Source organism: Salmo salar, unplaced genomic scaffold, assembly GCF_965601325.2.
Source record: "Salmo salar unplaced genomic scaffold, fSalSal1 ptg000686l, whole genome shotgun sequence".
Lineage (NCBI taxonomy): Eukaryota > Metazoa > Chordata > Actinopteri > Salmoniformes > Salmonidae > Salmo > Salmo salar.
The window spans coordinates 185,001-200,934 of record NW_027675463.1 but is presented as its reverse complement, the minus strand read 5'-3'; the positions used below and the strand labels follow the sequence as shown (position 1 = coordinate 200,934).

Here is a 15,934-nt window from a genome sequence, read left to right as displayed (position 1 = left end):
CTGCTTGCTTGCTTCTGAAGCTAAGCAGGGTTGGTCCTGGTCAGTCCCTGGATGGGAGACCATATGCTGCTGGAGGGCCAGTCGGAGGTACTCTTTCCTCTGGTCTAAACAATATCCCAATGCCCCAGGGCAGTGACTGCCCTGTGTAGGGTGCCGTCTTTCGGATGGGACGTTAAACGGGTGTCCTGACTCTCTGAGGTCATTAAAGATCCCATTGCACTTATTGTAAGAGTAGGGGTGTTAACCCCGGTGTCCTGGCTAAATTCCCAATCTGGCCCTCAGACCATCACGGCCACCTAATCATCCCCAGCTTACAATTGGCTCATTCATCCCCCTCCTCTCCCCTGTAACTATTCCCCAGGTTGTTGCTGTAAATGAGAATGTGTTCTCAGTCAACTTAACTGGTAAAACAACGGTAAAAAGAAAAAAAAATCCACATGACATCGATGAGTTATGACAAATAGGTGTTGTGTTCCTTTGTTTAGGGACCCCTACATTTAAATGCATCACTCCAAAATGTAGCTGACTGTCTTCTGCAGGTTGTCCTCTAACCAGTGAGGTAAAATATATCTCCATTTCCATGTGTTTTTTGTTTTGTTGTGTTAGTTTCAGGAGCAGGTTCAACCTGATTTCCCCCCAAATGGATATAAGATTTGTGTTTTGTGTTTAGCTAGTGCGTTGCTATGGATCTTTATTTATTTTGACTGCACGTTTTTCCGTATTGGAGATGAGTTTTGTTTGGGCTCGTTCCAAGGGGACGAGAGTTCTAGAAGCTAGTGAGTTTTAGGAAGACGAGAGTTCTAGAAGCTAGTGGGATTTAGGATTCTATAGAAAGAAAAAGGAGAAACAAATAATACTATTGTATATTATTATTTAGAAATACGTGTTTTTTCTTGTGTTTAATTGTTGACAGCCAGTAGACACCATGTTTATATTGGTGAAGGTGAAGCATTGTAGTTGATTATAATGTGAAATGGAAGTTGTAGAGATACTCTGAATGATTGGCTATGAAAAGCCAATTGACATTTACTCCTGAGGTACTTGTTGCACCCTCGACAACTACTGTGATTATTATTATTTGACCCTGCTGGTCATCTATGAACATTTAAACATCTTGGCCATGTTCTGTTATAATATCCACCCTGCACAGCCAGAAGAGGACTGGCCACCCCTCATAGCCTGGTTCCTCTCTAGGTTTCTTCCTAGGTTTTGGCCTTTCTAGGGAGTTTTTCCTAGGGAGTTTTTCCTCGGCACCGTGCATCTACACCTGCATTGTTTGTTGTTTGGGGTTTTAGGCTGGGTTTCTGTACAGCACTTTGAGATATCAGCTGATGTAAGAAGGGCTATATAAATAAATTTGATCTGAATTGATTGATTGTACAACTGAATGCATTCAACTGAAATGTGTCTTGGGTACATATTGGTGTCGCCTGGTTAGTCAGTATGTGTTACACCTGTGCTGGCTTGTCCATCTCGTTAGTGGGAAGGTGTTTCACCTGAGCTGGTCCAGGTTCTATTTAAGAGTGTCTGGCCCAGTGCTCCAGTTGTCTTGATACATGTGGAGAGTCAACACCTTTAGTTGCTCCACCTTTTTGGTTTGCTTCCTGTCTTTAAGTTTGGTGTGGGTTTTTCTTTTGTTTGTCTCTTCTTGGGCAGATTTAGTGGGTCTCATGGTGGGTGTCTTTTAGGTCCCAGTTGTTGTTACTAGTCAACTTCCAGTGGACACCCCCATAGTGTCTTTCAGAGCCCCTCCTAAAACCCACCTGTTTAGTTGTGGTTGTTGTCAGTGACTCTTTGTTAGTTCCTCTTCTATTTAAGGGACATTTCTGGTTTCCTGCTGGGGAACGTAACAACAAACAAACTTCTATTTTGGGTTGGATGTTGCATCATATTGTTAATATTTTAATCAAATGGCATTTCCTTAGAATGTTCATTAGTCTTCCATTTAATCTTGTTTTTTATCCTTAAGTTTGTTATTTAGTAAATGTGAGTTTTTATTCATTTTTTTCTTTCCGTGAAGCCATGTCTGAAATTTGCTATATAAATAAAGCTTGATTTGAATATATTGCGAAACGAATCAACCCAATGACCGACCAATCAACAGACTCTTGCAAAAGCAACACATATTTTGGGCAGCAGGTAGCCTAGTCGTTAGAGCGTAGGGCCAGTAACTGAAAATTTGCTTGATTGAATCCCCAAGCTGACAAGGTAAAAATCTGTTGTTATGCCCCTGAACAAGGCAGTTAACTCACTGTTCCCCTGTAGACCATCATTGTAAATAAGAATTTGTTCTTGCCTAGTTAAATACATGTTATTTTTTTTAAACAAAATATATATATCTTGGTCCATCTTAGTATGAAAAACAGTATAAATTATGTATATCAAAAATAGTGTTGAAATCAACAAAGGATTCAACTATTAAACATTGAAACAAACAAATGGATCAACCAGATCAATCCCACTTTTCCAGCCTGCTGAAGGTGTGGTGGAGTGGTAAACACCACCCCCGGCTCTACCAGGGGCTTGAGGTGGTCTCCCACAGCTCTGCTTATGTCATGTTCTGTGGCCTTGCTGTTCCATTTCTTGACTGTCCCTGCAACACAGAAACACATTTAGTTATATTATATAAAACACTCAAAGTAATGGATATGGAGCATCTATGGCCTCAGTTACAACTGGCACCTACATGTGACTTCTGTCATCCGATCACTCCAAGCTGCATTAGGTTCAGATCTACCAGGATGGGCCTTTGACACAGTCAGGCCACTGAATATGCATCAGCAATGTAAAGAGATGGGGTGAATGAGGGGAAAAGTACATTTGACACAAATGACCTTCATTATATCAAAGAACAAATGTGTGTCTGAGGGGAAATTCACTTTCATACAGCCAAAAGGGGTGAGAAATTACACCAATATCAGTGGACAATTTGCACTAATGTAAATAAACATGGATGATGGAACATATTCCCTTTTGCTGACGTGATGAACCGCTAAGGGGACATAAATATTTACCATCTAAACCATGTGTGACCTCTCACCTCTCTGGATGTAGAAGTGTTCTTCCTAACCAGTCCCTCAACAGCTCTCTGACTGAGCTTCACCCTCACTGGGTCTTCAGAGGAGAGGAAGGCTGAGGAGCGATGGAAGGATGAATGGATCAGTCAGTCAATAATGTGTAGAGCTGCTGTCTATGCTGTCTGACTAAATCACTATTTTAGTAGTTCATTAAAGTAAATAAGGCTTTATGACTGCTGAATACCAACTATCAATCACTTAGATCATGTATTTTCAGGTAGAGATACATCCTTGGGACGTCCATAGCCCATTGAAGTTGACATTTAAAATGGTTAAGGTAGGGGTTAAGGTTAGGGTTTAGGGTAGGGATGTACCAAGGATCCCAGATAGAATAATGCACAATGGTCAATGCTGTCTCTTTTACATAGCAGGTGATGAGTTCTGAACTTGAAAATATTAAATATCCTTATTATGTGAAATTGTATGAAACAATAATGTATGTTGATGCTAATATGATGTACAATATTCCATCATGTTTCTATCTGATAACAATAGAGTAATATATTTAATATGACAAATACTATTTTTTAATAGTATCACTAATTCATTTTAATTAACTTAATCATTATGATTCAACATCAGTTCACCATCTCACCTCATACTGTATTGGAGCAGCAGCAGCTGACTGCCCAGTTCAACATCAGTTCACCGTCTCACCTCATATTGTATTGGAGCAGCAGCAGCTGACTGCCCGGTTCAACATCAGTTCACCGTCTCACCTCATACTGTATTGGAGCAGCAGCAGCTGACTGCCCAGTTCAACATCAGTTCACCGTCTCACCTCATACTGTATTGGAGCAGCAGCAGCTGACTGCCCGGTTCAACATCAGTTCACCGTCTCACCTCATACTGTATTGGAGCAGCAGCAGCTGACTGCCCAGTTCAACATCAGTTCACCGTCTCACCTCATACTGTATTGGAGCAGCAGCGGCTGACTGCCCGGTTCAACATCAGTTTACCGTCTCACCTCATACTGTATTGGAGCAGCAGCGGCTGACTGCCCGGTTCAACATCAGTTCACGTCTCACCTCATACTGTATTGGAGCAGCAGCAGCTGACTGCCCGGTTCAACATCAGTTCACCGTCTCACCTCACACTGTATTGGAGCAGCAGCAGCTGACTGCCCAGTTCAACATCAGTTCACCGTCTCACCTCATACTGTATTGGAGCAGCAGCAGCTGACTTGATCGTTGATGCTAATTATCATGTTTGAATCTGAGAGTAAATAGAGCCGACTACAACTCTAAAAATGAAGGGTTCAACTGGAGTTGTTCTCAGATCCCCTAAGAACCGTAGGGTTCTTGGTCAATAAAAAACAGCCACAAAAGGTTCTTCAAAGAACTTGTTAGAAGGTGGGTTCATCGAGGAACCTCCGTTGTTGCTGGACTTCTTCCGGGAACTTCGCAATTACAACTGAAAACGATGGTGACAAGTTTGGATGCGACAACAGTTAAAAAGGTAAAGTTGTGTTGATGTTTGGCTCTGAATATGTCTCGAAATAATGTATTATAATAATATAACATACTAATAATGAATAACGAAGACAATGATGGTTTTCTGTGAATATCTTCCATAACGTTACTATAGTTAATGAACGTAAATATTAGAAAGCCGGGTTTGACCGTCGGCGTTGTATGAGCTACAGTACAGTACCGTTAGCTAGCTAGCTAACGTTATGTCCTAACTAGGCACAACTAGGTTTGGATTATTTCCTCAACTATATTCTTTCCCATATATTGTATATCGTTTCCATAAAGCCAACATGACTTTACACTCATTAACGTAAGTTTCCAATCTAGAGCAGTTTCACTTTTGTGATAACGAAGCTAACGTTAGCTAGTTCATTAACTAACTAACTAACTAACTAACTAACTAAGGACGGTGACCTGTCCAGACGAGATGTTACAACGAACTGAATCGTCAATGGAGGTCTTCCTCTTTATATAGCCTGCTACAGCATGCAATACTATTAACTCACAAGGGGGCATAACGTTACATGTACAATACTACACACTCAGAGCCTACTGCCTTTTGTGATAATGAACTAGCTAACGTTAGCTTCGTTAACTAACTAACTAACTAACTAAGGACAGTGACCTGTCCAGACCAGATGTTACAACGAACTGAATCGTCAATGGAGGTCTTCCTCTTTATATAGCCTGCTACAGCATGCAATACTATTAACTCACAAGGGGGCATAACGTTACATGTACAATACTATCCCATTTTGGAAACGTTACATGTACAATACTATCCCATTTTGGAAACGTTACATGTACAATACTATCCCATTTTGGAAACATTACATGTACAATACTATCCCATTTAGGAAACGTTACATGTACAATACTAACCCATTTTGGAAACGTTACATGTACAATACTATCCCATTTGGGAAACGTTACATGTCCGCCCCCTTGTGGAGGGAAATTAATATCTTGATGGTAGCTGTAGATGGGATTCAAATGCATAATGGTATTAATACAGTGTCTAGACTACCTCATTTGTATAAATGCCCTTCAGAATCCAAACACAGTATTGCCACGCAGCAAAATGTTGAGTATAATCTTTCAAGTCAGCCTGTCACACAATGCTATTCTCAAACATAACTAATCAATTAGTTGTTTTTCAACAATATTTTAACCTGCAGGAATATTTTCACATTTCTATCTCATGGTTAGTTCCTAGGATAATGCAACTCATACATTTTTCATTACTTGTAAAATGGGGTACAGGTTTAAAATAATTACAGGTTTAGAATAAGTACAGGTTTAAAACAAGTTTCCATAAAGCCAACATGGCTTTACTCTCATTAACGTAAGTTTCCAATCTAGAGCAGTTCTCACTTTTGTGATAATGAACTAGCTAACGTTAACTAACTATTACAGGTTTAAATCAAGTATATGTTTAAAATAATTACAGGTGCACCTTACTAGCTTATACTATATCATAAATGGTCTTAACTAGTAAACACAGATTCTAGTTTTCATTCAGTTCACAGATGGCTGGCTGGGCTTTACACCTCCAAGGCGGCGGCGGCGCCCCCCCCCCCCCCCCCCCCCCACACCCCCACACAGGAATACACACTCAGAGCCTCCTGACTGGGCCCTGTTTACACCTCCACCCAGGAATACACACTCAGAGCCTCCTGACTGGGCCCTGTTTACACCTCCACACAGGAACACACACTCAGAGCCTACTGACTGGGCCCTGTTTACACCTCCACACAGGAATACACACTCAGAGCCTACTGACTGGGCCCTGTTTACACCTCCACACAGGAATACACACTCAGAGCCTCCTGACTGGGCCCTGTTTACACCTCCACACAGGAATACACACTCAGAGCCTCCTGACTGGGCCCTGTTTACACCTCCACACAGGAATACACACTCAGAGCCTACGAGGCTTTTCTAAAAACTCCACTTTACTTCGCTCACCTCTTTTTTTTTTTTAACTACGTTCGAGATGTGGTATCCACTCAGCTCACTGCCTCTCAGATCAAAGGTGGGACCATCTGCTCCGTTCCCGAAGTGTGGTCTCCCTGAGATCCCAAGTTAGAGGGATCCCTGGTGCACCATTTACCCAGGTCACCAGGAGCGGTCACCAAGTGAAGATTCACATCCCCAAATGTGGTGATTAATTTCTTTAACATCAAATGAGACAAACTTATCACACAAGTCAGAGTTATACTTAAACTAAATCTTTATTAACTTATTAATAAGGGAGCAGGTCAATACAACACGCAAATATAGGGTGAATCAATTGAGTGCTCTACGATAATGATGGCTGGTCGACGAATCACCCCCAGATGACTCGTTGAGAACCACGATACAAAAGTACAAAGGTATTTTAAAGCCAAGATACACCCCTTTCAACCTACATGACAAACAACCGATGAATAGAATGGGTCACAAGCTTAAGATTTGTATGAAAGATGCTTCTAATTCTCAGCAGACAGTATCTGCTGTAAAAACAGTACTCTTTGTGTAGAGACCAGGGTCTGGCCCTGGGGTCATCTCTCCCTGGTACCATATAGAACAGAAACATTAACTCATGTTCTGGAATGCGGTCTCTTTAGGTTTTATCACCCAAAAGACATTGTAAATCTCCTGTCAGTGTTTTCTCCCAGAGGCCCATCCTCAGTAGAACACAGACACAATAGTTATAAAAACCCTCTATTCTGTTGCATAAAACAACCATTTGATGCAATAAAAGTATTATAACAAAGTTGCAGTTTTGCTCTCTGTGTCCACTGAAAGTTGACTAGTAACAACAACTGGGACCTAAAAGACACCCACCATGAGACCCACTAAATCTGCCCAAGAAGAGGAAAACAAAAGAAAAACCCACACCAAACTTAAAGACAGGAAGCAAACCAAAAAGGTGGCGCAACCAAAGGTGTTGACTCTCCACATGTATCAAGACAACTGGAGCACTGGGCCAGACACTCTTAAATAGAACCTGGACCAGCTCAGGTGAAACACCTTCCCACTAACGAGATGGACAAGCCAGCACAGGTGTAACACATACTGACTAACGAGGTGACACCAATCAGTGCGTCCTACGTGGTAACGAGCTAGACGGGCTGACGAGCTAGACGAGCTAACGAGCTAGACGTGCTAACGGGCTAGACGTGCTAACGAGCTAGACGGGCTAACGAGCTAGACGTGCTAACGAGCTAGACGTGCAAAAATCCAAACCTCAAAACATAAATGGAAAAATCAAAGACTGTAACACCGTAAGAGAACCAAAGACTAACACCTTAAAAGTTTGCTCACTACCAACAGAAAATAACTTCCATTTCACATTATAATCAACTACAATGCTTCACCTTCACCAATATAAACATGGTGTCTACTGGCTGTCAACAATTAAAAACAAGAAAAAAACGTATTTTTCCCCCACTAGCTTCTAGAACTTCTAGAACTCTCGTCCCCTTGGAACGAGCCCGAACAAAACTCATCTTTAATACGGAAAAACGTGCAGTCAAAATAAGATCCATGGCAACTCACTGGCTAAACGCTAAACACAAAACTTTTTGACTGCCCACCCTTGAGACAGTTACAAACCAAATTGTCCTCATCATGGACACAAGCACCAGAAACGCTGTTGTTTTGACAAGTAGCAATAAATCACTGATATCATTTAGGGGGGAAATCAGGTTGTACGTGTTGTTGAAACTAACACAACTAAAAAAACACATGGAAATGGGAGATATATTTTACCTCACTGGTTAGAGGACAACCTGCAGAAGACAGTCAGCTACATTTTGGAGTGATGCATTTAAATTTAGGGGTCACTAAACAAAGGAACACAACACTTATTTGTCATCACTCATTGATATCATGTTGAAATCAATTGCGTGAGAGGAGGGAGATGAGGTTGCATGTCCTGTTAAAACTAATAGCTCAAAAACCACACAGAATCTGGGAATAATGTGTACATCCCTGGTTAGAGGACAACTTGTAGAAAACAGCCAGATACATTTTGAAGTGTTGCAATTTGATTCAAGTGGGTCAATAACGTGGTAAGTGTAACACAGCTCTTTTTTTGTCCGTTATTTTTGTGTTAGTCACTTTTTTGTTAAATCACATAAATAGTAACTCTTCCATTTCAGAGCCTGGATTTTCCCCCCTGAGGCTAATATCCATATCATGCTGAAATCAATAGAACAGGGGACAAACGTTTAGGGTTCTACATTGTGACATCATTAAAATACTCCTACTAAAATTTTTAAACATTCTACATTGTGACATCATTAAAATACTCCTACTACAATGTTTAAACATTCTACATTGTGACATCATTAAAATACTCCTTCTACAATGTTAAAACATTCTACATTGTGACATTAATTCATTGATATCATGAAACAACTCCTTCATGTATGTATTTTCTGATGTTTGATCAGATAACTTTTATCAGAGTATGTCTTCCCACATTGAGTACAGCTATAAGGATTATGTCCTGTTTGTCTTCTCTGGTGCAAAGTCAGCTGGCTAGATGTAGTAAAACTCTTCCCACATTGATCACAGCTATAAGATTTCTCTCCTGTGTGTGTTCTCTGGTGTATAGTTAGATAGCTAGATGTAGTAAAACTCTTCCCACATTGACTACAGCGATAAGGTTTATCTCCTGTGTGTGTCCGTTGGTGTACTATCAGGCTGTTTAGCTGAGTAAAACTCTTCCCACATTGATTACAGCTATATGGTTTCTCTCCTGTGTGTATTCTCTGATGTGATTTCAGGGTTTGTAGCCGAATAAAACTCTTCCCACATTGATCACAGCGATAAGATTTCTCTCCTGTGTGTGTTCTCTGGTGTATAGTTAGATAGCTAGATGTAGTAAAACTCTTCCCACATTGACTACAGCGATAAGGTTTATCTCCTGTGTGTGTCCGTTGGTGTACTATCAGGCTGTTTAGCTGAGTAAAACTCTTCCCACATTGATTACAGCTACATGGTTTCTCTCCTGTGTGTATTCTCTGATGTGATTTCAGGGTTTGTAGCCGAATAAATATCTTCCCACATTGATCACAGCTATAAGGTTTCTCTCCTGTGTGTCCCCGCTGGTGTACTATCAGGTTGCTTAGCTGAGTAAATCTCTTCCCACATTGATCACAGCCGAAAGGTTTCTCTCCTGTGTGTGTTCTCTGGTGTCTAGTTAGATTGCTAGATGTAGTAAAACTCTTCCCACATTGATCACAGCTATAAGGTTTCTCTCCTGTGTGAATTCTTTGATGTATTTTAAGGTCTGATGAAGAGCTGAATCTCTTCCCACAGTCAGAGCAGCAGTGAGTTCTCTTCCCTGTGGATCTCTGCAGGTGTTTATTGAGGAGTTCTGATCTGGAGAGACTCTTCTCTGCCTCTTCAGCATCACGAGGTTGTTGAGGCTCCACAGAGGATCCACGATAGTCCCGTCTCTCTCCTGTGTGAACAACAAAGTCAGACAGATGATTAAAGGCCCACAACAGCAGAAATCCACTATTTATTTGAGGTAAAGGGTGATGTCCAGAGCGTACCCATGAAACTGTACAACAATTGTCATCTGTTAAATTTGAAAATTAAGACAGTCAAGATAGCAACAATAGTCTTATTTAGTCTTGTTTTCACATTAGTAGTAACATCGATGATTGTAGGCTAGAAATAAGTTATTCAAGTTGTTGAAACTCTAAGCAGTGTGCCAGACGACTTTTGGTCTCCAATATAGGCCCCTTTCTGTGTTTGCTAAAATTGCAGCACGAGGGCAATTTGATTGCAGAAACTCCTCCCTGCTAATGAGGAAACCACTAGTTATGGATGTAGTATATCTGCTAATGAGGAAACCACTAGTTATGGATGTAGTATATCTGGTAATGAGGAAACCACTAGTTATGGATGTAGTATATCTGGTAATGAGGAAACCACTAGTTATGGATGTAGTATATCTGGTAATGAGTAAACCACTAGTTATGGATGTAGTATATCTGGTAATGAGGAAACCACTAGTTATGGATGTAGTATATCTGGTAATGAGGAAACCACTAGTTATGGATGTAGTATATCTGGTAATGAGGAAACCACTAGTTATGGATGTAGTATATCTGGTAATGAGGAAACCACTAGTTATGGATGTAGTATATCTGGTAATGAGTAAACCACTAGTTATGGATGTAGTATATCTGGTAATGAGTAAACCACTAGTTATGGATGTAGTATATCTGGTAATGAGGAAACCACTAGTTATGGATGTAGTATATCTGGTAATGAGGAAACCACTAGTTATGGATGTAGTATATCTGGTAATGAGGAAACCACTAGTTATGGATGTAGTATATCTGGTAATGAGGAAACCACTAGTTATGGATGTAGTATATCTGGTAATGAGGAAACCACTAGTTATGGATGTAGTATATCTGCTAATGAGGAAACCACTAGTTATGGATGTAGTATATCTGCTAATGAGGAAACCACTAGTTATGGATGTAGTATATCTGGTAATGAGGAAACCACTAGTTATGGATGTAGTATATCTGGTAATGAGGAAACCACTAGTTATGGATGTAGTATATCTGGTAATGAGGAAACCACTAGTTATGGATGTAGTATATCTGGTAATGAGTAAACCACTAGTTATGGATGTAGTATATCTGGTAATGAGGAAACCACTAGTTATGGATGTAGTATATCTGGTAATGAGGAAACCACTAGTTATGGATGTAGTATATCTGCTAATGAGGAAACCACTAGTTATGGATGTAGTATATCTGGTAATGAGGAAACCACTAGTTATGGATGTAGTATATCTGGTAATGAGGAAACCACAAGTTATGGATGTAGTATATCTGGTAATGAGGAAACCACTAGTTATGGATGTAGTATATCTGCTAATGAGGAAACCACTAGTTATGGATGTAGTATATCTGGTAATGAGGAAACCACTAGTTATGTATGTAGTATATCTGGTAATGAGGAAACCACTAGTTATGGATGTAGTATATCTGGTAATGAGGAAACCACTAGTTATGGATGTAGTATATCTGGTAATGAGTAAACCACTAGTTATGGATGTAGTATATCTGGTAATGAGGAAACCACTAGTTATGGATGTAGTATATCTGGTAATGAGGAAACCACTAGTTATGGATGTAGTATATCTGCTAATGAGGAAACCACTAGTTATGGATGTAGTATATCTGGTAATGAGGAAACCACTAGTTATGGATGTAGTATATCTGGTAATGAGGAAACCACTAGTTATGGATGTAGTATATCTGGTAATGAGGAAACCACTAGTTATGGATATAGTATATCTGGTAATGAGGAAACCACTAGTTATGGATGTAGTATATCTGGTAATGAGGAAACCACTAGTTATGGATGTAGTATATATGCCTAGAGCAAAAAATAGTGAGCAAAGATTTTAGTTTTCACAATGTATTCTGAATATTACAGCACAAGATCAGGAGTGCTACTCAAGGAAACTCACATTAAGCTCTGTGTCTATTCACTAATTCACCACCGTGGGGGAAAACTCAGGGGAGTTCTCATAGACTGACAGCAAATATAGCCTCCATTTACAGGTTGCTTATGAGTGCATTTCACATTAAATATGGATTATAATTGTAAGACTCGCTTGAATCACCTGCTTAATATGTTTGTGTTATTGTCGCATATCAACTGATTTATACTTAAAAAACACTTCAACCAGTAAAATGCTCTTTGGCTTTTCCATCAGCCTGACAATGAGGGTTTGTACACTAAGTGTTTAACAAATTGGCCCATAACTTCACCTAACAATAACATAGACCAACTGTAAGACCCATAACTTCACCTAACAACAACATAGACCTACTGTAGGACCCATAACTTCACCTAACAACAACACAGACCTACTGTAGGACCCATAACTTCACCTAACAACAACATAGACCTACTGTAGGACCCATAACTTCACCTAACAATAACGTAGACCTACTGTAGGACCCATAACTTCACCTAACAATAACGTAGACCTACTGTAAGACCCATAACTTCACCTAATAATAACATAGACCTAGGACTATAAATCATTTAATATTTCAGGTGAAACATGGAAACTAAAATGTTTTTGTCGTGACATTTCATAACCTGATCACCAGATAGTATTGTGAATAATCCCACTAGGCTACTCTGTAATGTGTTGTCATTCTAAATGTCCTGAATATAGGAAAATAGCTCTGTGTGTTGTACAATAGCCTATCCATCAAGGAACAGTTCTCTACACATTGAGCAAAGTAGGGATGTTGGATCCAACGTGGAGCGTATCTCTGTGTCCAGACAGACTAATGAGACCCTACAGTAAATCAAGCAGACAATAACACATTATAAACATCCATTTGTTAGGGATGTTGGAACCAACGTGGAGCACGGCATAACTGTCTTTACCAGAGTAATGAATGAAGAAGCACTTTGGTTGTTGTTGCATGTCGTGATGTTTGTCATGTGACTGTCATTCAGAAAATGATTTCCTGGATCAGCTGATGATAGTTGAACATGTGACTGTAACTAAACAGCTACAGTATTAAGAATTATGTGTAATTATTGAAGAACGACGTTAATGACAGTATCCATTTGGGTGTTGTCAATAAAGTTAAGGTGACTCTCGGTTAGAACCATTGGATTTAGCAAACTCTGAAATGATTTAGGATTTCTGTGCCCATGAAAACTGTTTTTCCAGCGTAACATAAGGAGACACTAAATGTTACGTAGTTAGAGAGCATTTCAGAGATCTGAATACAGAAAACCGTCCTAACAGGACAATAACCTAAACCACAAGGCCAAATCTACACTGGAGGAGCTTACCAAGATGACATTGAATGTTCCTGAGTGGCCTAGTTACAGTTTGGACTTAAATCATCTTTAAAATCTATAGCAAGACTTGAAAATGGCTTTCTAGCAATGATCAACAACATACTTGACAGAACAGGAAGGATTTTAAAAAGAATAATGAATATTCACATGAAGATCAGTCTCCTATTGGATGACATCACGACTTCCCATCAAGCCAACTCCTTGGAGGCCTTACTATGACATCACTCACTCCGTCTAGTTTGCAGTTGTCTAAAAAAACACTATTTTGCGCAAAACATTTATTTGTTTCCCTTTAGTGTGTTTATAATTTACTGTATTTATATATCACTTTTCAACAGGAAAGGACGTCATGAACAATTCCGACAGTACAAAAACATATTCAAGTGTAGAATGCCCTTTTAAAATCACACATTAGTTCAACAACTGCAGAGTTTGTGTCCCTGTTTTATAAGATAGTACTCACTGTATTTACTGGTGTTAATCAGATCAATGTCCCTGTTTTATTAGATAGTACTCACTGTATTTACTGGTGTTAATCAGATCAATGTCCCTGTTTTATTAGATAGTACTCACTGTATTTACTGGTGTTAATCAGATCAATGTCCCTGTTTTATTAGATAGTACTCACTGTATTTACTGGTGTTAACCAGATCAATGTCCCTGTTTTATTAGATAGTACTCACTGTATTTACTGGTGTTAACCAGATCAATGTCCCTGTTTTATAAGATAGTACTCACTGTATTTACTGGTGTTAATCAGATCAATGTCCCTGTTTTATAAGATAGTACTCACTGTATTTACTGGTGTTAATCAGATCAATGTCCCTGTTTTATTAGATAGTACTCACTGTATTTACTGGTGTTAATCAGATCAATGTCCCTGTTTTATAAGATAGTACTCACTGTATTTACTGGTGTTAATCAGATCAATGTCCCTGTTTTATTAGATAGTACTCACTGTATTTACTGGTGTTAATCAGTTCTCCAGTCTTCTCTTCTTCGTCCTCCTCTAATGTGACAGTAATCTCCCCCTCTTCATCCTTTATTCCAAAAACGTCTTCATCTTTCACTTCATCCTCCACTCCAAAAACTGCATCTTCCTCCTCTTTCACTCTGAACGCGTCTTCCTCTTCTTTAACTGTAACGTCTTTCTCTTCTTCTTTCACTGTAACAGCCTCACCTTCTACTTGTCTTTGTAATGTGACATCCTCCTCTTCCTTCTCCTCTTTCACGACAACGTTCTGCCACACTCCCTCTTTCTCCGTCCAGCAGACCTCTTCTTTAGCAGGAGGAGAGTAGCTTAGTGAGCGCATGGTCGGAGATGTTAGCTAGCTAGGCTAATGCTAATTTAACCAGCCAGATAGTTGACTTACAACGTAAATATGAAATTAAATGGGGTAGCTAGTTGTTTCCACATAAGTATGTTTAAATCATAGTGGCAATTAAACCACGAAATTGTCTAAAGAACTTGAATGTTCAGACTTTGTCGGCTAGCGAGCTACCGAGGTGGCTGCAGTTGTTGAAGAAGCGTTCCGTCCACTAGATTATACGTCACACTAGAAACATCGCCTGAAAGACACATATCGCCATCTGCTGTCTGGAGGGAGGAAACGCAGTTGAGGAGGGAAAACTTTTTTTATTCTTCATTGAATTATAATACACTGCTCAAAAAAATAAAGGGAACACTTAAACAACACAATGCAAGTCAATCACACTTCTGTGAAATCAAACTGTCCACTTAGGAAGCAACACTGATTGATAATAAATTTCACATGCTGTTGTGCAAATGGAATAGACAACAGGTGGAAATTATAGGCAATTAGCAAGACACCCCCAATAAAGAAGTGGTTCTGCAGGTGGGAACAACAGACCACTTCTCAGTTCCTATGCTTCCTGGCTGATGTTTTGGTCACTTCTGAATGCTGGCGGTGCTTTCACTCTAGTGGTAGCATGAGACGGAGTCTACAACCCACACAAGTGGCTCAGGTAGTGCAGCTCATCCAGGATGGCACCTCAATGCGAGCTGTGGCAAGAAGGTTTGCTGTTTCTGTCAGCGTAGTGTCCAGAGCATGGAGACGCTACCAGGAGACAGGCCAGTACATCAGGAGACGTGGAGGAGGCCGTAGGAGGGCAACAACCCAACCATTTGCCAGAGAACACCAAGATTGGCAAATTCGCCACTGGTGCCTTGTGCTCTTCACAGATGAAAGCAGGTTCACACTGAGCACGTGACAGACGTGACAGAGTCTGGAGACGCCGTGGAGAACGTTCTGCTGCCTGCAACATCCTCCAGCATGACCGGTTTGGCGGTGGGTCAGTCATGGTGTGGGGTGGTATTTCTTTGGGGGGCCGCACAGCCCTCCATGTGCTCGCCAGAGGTAGCCTGACTGCCATTAGGTACCGAGATGAGATCCTCAGACCCCTTGTGAGACCATATGCTGGTGCGGTTGGCCCTGGGTTCCTCCTAATGCAAGACAATGCTAGACCTCATGTGGCTGGAGTGTGTCAGCAGTTCCTGCAAGA

General features: G+C 40.3%; 1 protein-coding gene across 1 annotated transcript; it reads right to left on the bottom strand.

Annotated features, from left to right (window-relative positions):
• Positions 1-6,764: 6,764 nt before the first annotated feature.
• Positions 6,765-14,930, bottom strand: LOC145877100 (uncharacterized). The gene is made up of 2 exons (XM_082972396.1): positions 14,370-14,930; positions 6,765-10,007 (listed from the first exon to the last, which is right to left on the bottom strand). Exons 1-2 carry the CDS (start codon positions 14,722-14,724, stop codon positions 8,962-8,964), a joined length of 1,401 nt encoding a protein of 466 aa, XP_082828522.1. The 5' UTR covers positions 14,725-14,930; the 3' UTR covers positions 6,765-8,961.
• Between the last annotated feature and the right edge of the window lie 1,004 nt (positions 14,931-15,934).